Here is an 8,364-nt window from a genome sequence, read left to right on the forward strand (position 1 = left end):
TCATTAAATTCCGAAAAACCGCTTCATTATTAAAGCAACAACACGTAACTTAGCTATACACTGATGACAAAATATCTGCAAAGCCCTACCTAGCAAAAGTATAAAAAAAGTAGCCGTTTGAAGGTTATGGAAATCCAGGAGTATCTCAAGTGTGTGACTGTGCATATGTGAGTACGTTCAGTTGTGTCAATTAACACAATAAACTCTTTAAGTATAAGGTAAAGTGCCCGCTGTCATAATTTAGACCATATCTCCACATCTTCTAAAACACGCAGTCACACACTCACAACTTTCCCCCATTTTCAGCCATTTTTGTCTAAAGTTTAAGTTTACTTCCTTCAAGATAACTTTACTTTGTATCTTAGACAAAACAAAAGGTACAAATAGAAGAAACAAATAGGTAGCAATTACAACCCATCTTCATTAACACAGTTTACAATTTATTTCAGACCACATATTCCTGAAAATAATAAAATCTTTGGCTTGTAGAGGCGGTCCAATAACGCAGTCTGTTTATAACTGAGGGTAAGTCCCAGAAAGGAAAAGACAATAATCACGTAAAATTCAGTCGCGTCAGACGTTTTTCAAAACAGTGTGCAACAACATCAAAATAATAAAAAATAATAAAAAATAAAAAACATAGTCTTCCCAGTAAATAAGGATCGCTACCTGAAATTAAATATATACAACGTGATATGATAATTTGGCTATATATAAATTTTCTGAATGTTCATGTGTCATATTTAAGTCCATATACCCATACACCACGGAAAGACAAAGGTCTTGTTTAAATAGCACCTGTCTCAGTCCCTGTTTCCTGCATGTAGGGTCTTTTCATTGTTTCACTCTTTAAGTTACATTTTATGCAGATAATCATTCACTCTCCTCTTTATCCTGAACGGTAGTTGTGGAATGATTGTACAGTCCCTGGGCCATGAGATGAACAGCAAGGCCATTCTTGATGCCAGTAGCTTTTTTGATTTTCGCTCGTTTGTTTTGGAACCATATTTTTATTTGAGACTCGTTAAGATTGAGTTCCTGGGCCAAACTTTGTCTCCTCTGTTCTGTAATGTAGCGGTTGGCCTGAAACTCAGCTTTTAGTCTTTGCAATTGCTCAGCTGTGAAAGCTGTCCTGGGTCGCTTGTCCTCTTTTTCGTTTTTCTTCTTTTTCAGTTTTCTAGTACGGGGACCTTCGGAAGAATAAAATTGCACATGAGTAAAAACCATTTAAAGAGGCCGGCAGTCAATTTTTCAGACACTCCCCCCACTACACACATAAACACATACTCATAAACACTCATTCTCTTAACTTTTGCGTCTTTTGGTATGAATAAATTAAGGAACATAACTCTATCACTTGCAGTGTTTATTAGCCTACTATATTGCCCTTCAATATAAAATAAAACACATAGAGTAGGGCACCAACAAGCAATGGAATTATTAGACTTGTCTTGAAATCGTAAACCATTTATCTCACAGAATACCCTGTGATTCATTAAAGCAATGGTTTGATGGCCATTTTGTTCTGCACAGCCAAATAGCTAGTTCAAGCTTAATCATGCAAGGCAAACACTTCCAGTCTTAACAAAGTTTAAATTAAACACATAAAACTTCTTAACACGTAATTTTGAATAAAAAACAAGAGCCATACACTTGCATTAGATACAGCATCCCACCTTCTCTTAATAAGCATTTTATTTAACTTTGCATTATTTCTACCACACTACCAGCTGCGTTTCACCTTGTTTCCAAAGGTTCTGCTATAAGGCCTCACACTGCAGCCATTAATGTACTTTTGTATGACAAATGCCTTGCTGCTATCTTGGTTTCTGAACAAAAATGCTCGATGTTGGATCAGTTATAGCATCCATTTTATCTAACAAACAAAATAAAGTAATACAGTAATTCGCCGATCGCTTTCTTTCTGCATATCCAAGCAACACACCAAACAATCAAAAACGTGACCCATTTCCAAACATATGTAAGTAGTACATTCTGACTAAATGATAACATGTTTTGAAAGCAAAGGTGTGACTGAAGATGATTTTACTTATGGACATGGGACCTAAAACGTGAGCGGGTTTAGTATCTGTAGACGGCTGTGTGCGTAATTCCAAGCACGGACATAAGCACAATTATCTAAGATACACACCTATATAAACATTGTGCACATACACACTGCCGGGCTCTAATTTTGTATTTGCTTTCCACTATCCCTGTTCCACAACACACACATGCTTACACATCTGCACTCATACCAATGTGTGCAAATGTATTGATTATTTATCATAAAAGTGCATTTTTGCAAAGTTCGTGTGGTCAGGTGTATGTACATTTACCTTAGATGCTTTGTGTTATTTCCCGCAACTACTGCCTTTAATTGAAGACGGACATCTTTTCACTACATACCTAAATAATTTAAAATTAGAAGTGTTGCAAAGCGGAGATAATCAGTTAATTAAAAGATTTGGTAAGATTTTTTTTTGAGAATGAATGCATTCATATTTTGTTTCATATTCTACTCAGCTTGGCCAATAATAAATGGCATTTTAAGCAGGTTGTACCGTCTTCTTGTATCTTCATGTACTATACTGCCATGATTTAACGTGACCAAAAACTCTTGAAGCAACACGTACACACGCACACAAGGCCCTATAGCCTACTTCTAGGGTCAATATGTTATTTAACAAATGTAAGAAAAAGTGAAAAAGCAGGGTGATCGGTAGGTGAATCAAGTAAGAGTTGCGTAGAGGTCTGTGATGAGATACAAATAAACATTTCAAGCTATAGAAGACAAGGGTGGACTAGGCAAATTTTGAAAAAGAATGAAGGACATTTCTGCAGCGATTCTGTAATCTATGCGGAGTTTAAGGAGAATATGTGTACAATCACCAATTTTATTAAACAATTCAGTACAATAGTAAACTAAAACTGATGAGTATGGAAAACAATATTTTGTACCAAACAGCTACTTCTTTTTTTAAACGCTGCACCATTAAGCAAATGGAACTCCAGCTGTTCTTGTTAAGGGAATCTGTAGTCCTATATTAGATGACAGTATGATGTGATATGGTATGCTTTTAATCTTAGCAAATAGCACCCACACTTTTAATGTTTATAATTGTAAGTTCTGAATTTTGATAACCATATGTTATACACAGATTGCAATGAGCTATAACCGAAAAGTGTGCGCAGCAGAATGATGACCAGATTTCCAACGTGCAGAAAATCACTGTTAGTTTGGCACAACTGTGCATACATGTTCATATGTTCTATCTCCTTGGCTTACATGTTTTTGGTATTGCACAAGGTAAGCACTGTAAAATAACAACACTATACTGAGAAATACTAGTTATCTTAAATGTTGTCCTGCTTGTTTCCTGAAATATAATTCAAAGTGAACTATATGTGTATACTGTAAATACTGTCAACAACTTTCGTTTTACTGTTAAAACACAAGACTCCGCGAGAAGCATAAATGTCTACAGCGGACACATGTTTGCCCCAAGACCCTTTAAAACACTAGAATTTGTATTTATTCTTATGTATTGTGTGATTCCTCATCATTTATAAATTAGCTACTACTTCGGTACTTTCTAGTCGAGGCTGCAAAAGGTCATTGGGCCATCGAACAAAACAAACGTGGATATACAATTATCAGTACTGTTTTACGTTGCTTCCTTTAACATATTATACACATTTGATGTCTGATTTATGTATGGAGAAGGATGTGGAAGTTTGCAATACTATCGAAACATTCTCCCCTCTAGCAAGTAAAGTAACTGAAAAAATCAAACCACAACATTATGGGTGACCCTATATTGTTGATGTTATATTGTGAATTGTTTTTTTCTGATTTTAATAAAGCTTTGGATTACTTAATCAAATCCAACACTCCTTTAACTACTGTAACAAAACTGCATAAAACCTAACACTCCCTCCATAATATTGCTACTGCTCTTTGGCATTCTTTCCTGCCCAGAAAATAAACTGTCTTCTTACCCCAGTTTCAGACTTTAACTAAAAACCTACGTTCTCAAAGAAGCCAATTGCTCATGTATTCATATGGGTCACATCACGTAACTACATATCCACTATTGTCTTCTAGCTCTATTGTACTGTAATGTGCATAGTTTATTTAAAGTGTATCTTAAAATGCTAAAAAGTCTGTGAGAATACCAATAGAACTCCTGTATATTGTGCAGCATAACCCCTGTATTATTTTCTCAATTCATGTGTCATATGTTTTGCACGTTCTTGCTAATGTGTTGTATTCTGGAAGAATTTATTTTCCACTCTGCTTTTAACCGTGTTTTAATTGTGATGATGTCACCCGGCCTCTGTCTGAAAATGATTGGTACCGATAACTGAACTATCCCGCAAAACATAAGTAAATAAATAAATGAAATTTCACCTGAAATATCTTCCTTTGCCTCTTGTGTATGTTTGTGTGCAGCTTCTTTGTATTTGCTGTCTAAAAAAGTAATGAATTTTTGAAAATTAAACCGAGAACAGTTGTTTTGCAACAGCATGCATAAGAAGCAGACACAAACACAATTCACAGTTAACACTAGCTTTGCAAGGACCTTTAAATTTATTCCACATGCAGTAAACTATATATAGCACACATTATTGCAGACTGTTAACAGCAGATGCAAATGTTAATAAAATTATTTTACTACTTGAATGCCCTGATGGGAAAGAACTTTGAAATGATTGCACTAAAAGAGGCATCTGCCATTCAATCACTTAATCACAGTAACTTTGCTTGGTTGTAATGTTTGCAGCTGTGGGTCAATAGTATCAGTAATGTGATAGGACAGCTGCAAGATTATCTATTTCATTAAAAAAAGTGGACAGCCAAACTTGTTAATGAGAACAGCTGAAACACACACCTTGACCAGAGCCCAGTCTTCGTCCCACAATCATCATCCTAAGACCGATCACTATACTGCTATTTCATATCACGTATTACAAATTTTGGATACGAATTGCAGTAAGTATTGTTATTTGTTTAGTTGCATTTGCAAAGTTCATTAGACAGAATTTTCGTGGATGTGTGTGTTTTAATCAAGTAACGTCAAATTAAAAAAATGTCCCTGTAGCGTTTGTCCTGTATTAAAAAGGAGGTAAGAAATTGAGTAAGACTAAATTTTGGGTGGCCGCAAAGATAATATATGTTCCGAAGATAAATCTGTTTCATTTAATTTTATACAGAACAACGCTCGTGTGGAATTACCATTCTTCATGAACAACAGGAGATACTTGTACTAATTAATACAGTATCATCCATCTGCAAGTACGTCTAACCTCCGTATAAGTAGATGCGTATTTATTAGTCATATGATGTAATTATTGCAGTAACATACATATTTACATATACTATCTTCCTTATTCATCAACGTTTTAATTAAACGTTTTGTAGCCTATTTTCATTTATTTGATGTACCAATAATGAAAAAAGCACGCTTTAAATGCTATAGCACATTTATTTTCCATGTGCTTATATTTGTTTATCGCGGTAGAGAAGCACGGATCAACCTAACCACTCTCATGTTCAGCACGAGTGTATACATGAGAAAGAATGCACAGACGTTTATTATTAAAATAGGCTTATCTACACATATTTTGATACAGAATGTCCAGATCAATGAAGACAATCTGCAAACATAGGAGAAGCACGGCTAAAATCTAAGGGTTAAAAATCACCGTAGCGTATATAATTCATGGCACCTGAGAGGTGAGGGTAAATAGATACATAAACGTGCATAAATGCGCCCGCTCACATACATGTCTTTAGCATGCAGCTGTCACGCGCGCGCGTGCACACAGACACACTGATGGTACATGTAAGATGCAGCATATGGAGTTGCAAAACAAATATATTTCAACCCTGCTGCCCTCCAGCCGCTAATGACAGTACATGCTACAGAAGGGGAAAGGCTCAAGAGTTTACTATATTCTTTCAATACTGACCCAATTAAATGGTTGCAAGACGTGGTAGATTAAAAGCGTCATAATCTTTGCTGGTTAGTATCTCAGCTGTAATTTATCTCCTGTTCTCATAAGGGCAGAATTTCTTAGCAGTAAAGCATAATAATAATTATAAATTAAAATAAATAATAAAAACAAAACTGAACGTGCTTGCTATTAAAATGTTTTTGTCTGATTTCTCTATATCCAAAATAATCTAACTTAAATGTGCAACACATTTCCAAACTTAGCAACGTTGGCACAACTCGAAAACAGTTAGGCACGGTTTTAAATCATAATTCCATACCACTTCTATAGGACAGCATATTTTAATTAATTCATTAACTCACCAAGACCTTAAACAGAAGGCTGGAACGTTATTAAATGTTGGTTTGAAAACAGCTACAAGAAGCAGAATACGTGCAATTACTTACCAGAAGAAGGTCTGTCTGAATATCTAGTGCAGTAAACCCAAGCAGGCCATACCAGAGGCTGAGGAGATTCAATATTTGAAACAGATCCTCCATTATTAGAACCCATCAGCAGAATGGTGGAGTTATTTTCTCCGTACTTAGCTGGGCTGTGTCCATTCACTTCTGTGGGTTTAGGCTGATTTTGTTTGGGTGCTGGGGAAGTAGATGTGCTGTCATTATTACAGTTTGAGTCCTGGCACAGAGTAGAAAGGTTGGATGGCTTCGTTATCAGTGGGTTGATATTTTCTCTGCCTGATGTCTGTCCCCGATCTCTGTTTCCGAGTTCTCTCTTGCATCCAAAGTCCGGTCTTAAGATGTTATCAATAAAAAAGTTAGTTGTTCTGTGAGTTTGTTGTGCGACCTGATGGGGCATAGTAGGCGGTGAGGGCACATTTGGGGAGAGAGAAATGCTCTCTGAGTCGCTACAGTCGCGATTACTGTGATCCTTCTGCTCCTCCATATTTTTATATTTTAAGTATTTTACAGGCTGTCAGTTTCACTATTTCTCCCCTCCTCAATGGAGCGAAGAAATCCACTTTTTATGATGGTTGGACCCAATCCTGAGATAGTTAAATATCAACTTGTTTACTATAACAAATCGTAATTGTCGTTGCAAGCCTACTGCGCTGGCATCCTCGAAATACTGAGGGTTTGGTTCCAAGTGTCATACTCGGGTTGCCCAGCGGAGCTGGCAACGCAGTGATGGCCGGTTGAAGTCCCTAGGTTTTTTTTCTGATCTATGACAGCTCGATCTTTGCAAACTCTCCTAAAACAGCTCAGCCTCTCGCATACTTTTTCTTTTTTCAGTCGGACCGGAAGCACGTGAGCTCTAAGACACGTGTGCTCAGCCATTCAGGAGATTATGGCTGTTCCGCCTGTAATGAAGCTGGCCAATGACGTAGAGCGCCTAGTGGTCGCTTAATAACGGATTTGCCAAATCTAAACAGGGGGTGGGGCTGAAGTCGGGCTGTCAGAGAATACAGCGTTTACTTACAGGTTCAAGTGCGAAAAGTGCCCCCCCCCCCAACACAGACGTCGGGGGAACATGCACAAATAAACACCTCTGAATCCCAATGTGTAACCCACATATTCTTATGATCATTTAAGAAAGGCCTTGACCAAAGAGATACCGGCATTTGTTCTTAGTGCCTTGTAAAAAATATATATATTATAAAATAGAACATCTCCGCACTGTTTATTCATATTCAGTTAGCTATGCATTAGTACAGCTCAATAGTTTCCATTTATGGAGAAATCTGACTGTTTAATTTATGTACATCTATTCCGCAAAAAGTGTCATTATATGCATTAAATGGGAACAGTCATAAATATATGTTTGTATTTATTATTTGGCCGTACAATATCTTCATGTAAGATTTATAACTAACGAATCGTTTGTCATTTAACGAGTTAAAGGCAACTTAGTCAATGTTTCATCAGTTTGACGAGATACCTTCCCCCCGTTTGCCTGTTTACAATGAAGACTGCAGAAAAGGGAACCCCGCAGTTCCCCCCAAAAAATAATGTCTATATTTGATCAAGCCAGGTCATACTACACACACACACACACACACACACATATATATATATATATATATATATATATATATATATATATATATATATATATATATATATATATATATATGTGTGTATGTGTGTGTGTATATATATATATATATATATATATATATACACATATATAGATAGATATCCACACCAGGTATTACCAGCTGTAATTAGCTGGTTAGAAGGTAATACTTTATACTAGTTGTATAGCATATTTCACTAACCTTGGACAAATAAATAGGTAGATAGACGGACAGTTAGATACGTCTGTGCAATGACTATATTAAACCCTGAACATTTCATTGCGTTTTTGTGCAGTGATTCTACTAGCAGAAGTAAATCGCCGTGG

At 36.3% G+C, this 8,364-nt stretch overlaps 1 protein-coding gene across 2 annotated transcripts; it reads right to left on the reverse strand.

The window, feature by feature from the left end:
- Window positions 1–419: 419 nt before the first annotated feature.
- On the reverse strand, window positions 420–7,243 carry EN1 (engrailed homeobox 1). Of its 2 annotated transcripts, XM_044074987.1 has the most exons (3): window positions 6,408–7,243; window positions 4,415–4,474; window positions 420–1,190 (listed from the first exon to the last, which is right to left on the reverse strand). In XM_044074987.1, the coding sequence occupies exons 1-3, from the start codon at window positions 6,904–6,906 to the stop codon at window positions 874–876; spliced, it is 876 nt and encodes a 291-aa protein (XP_043930922.1). In that variant the 5' UTR covers window positions 6,907–7,243; the 3' UTR covers window positions 420–873. The 2 variants fall into 2 exon arrangements, with proteins under 2 accessions (XP_043930922.1, XP_043930923.1); XM_044074988.1 differs by lacking the exon at window positions 4,415–4,474.
- Window positions 7,244–8,364: the final 1,121 nt, after the last annotated feature.

The sequence above is a fragment of the Protopterus annectens genome, chromosome 6.part0 (genome assembly GCF_019279795.1).
Source record: "Protopterus annectens isolate FY-2018-M chromosome 6.part0, PAN1.0, whole genome shotgun sequence".
Classification (NCBI taxonomy): Eukaryota; Metazoa; Chordata; order Ceratodontiformes; family Protopteridae; genus Protopterus; species Protopterus annectens.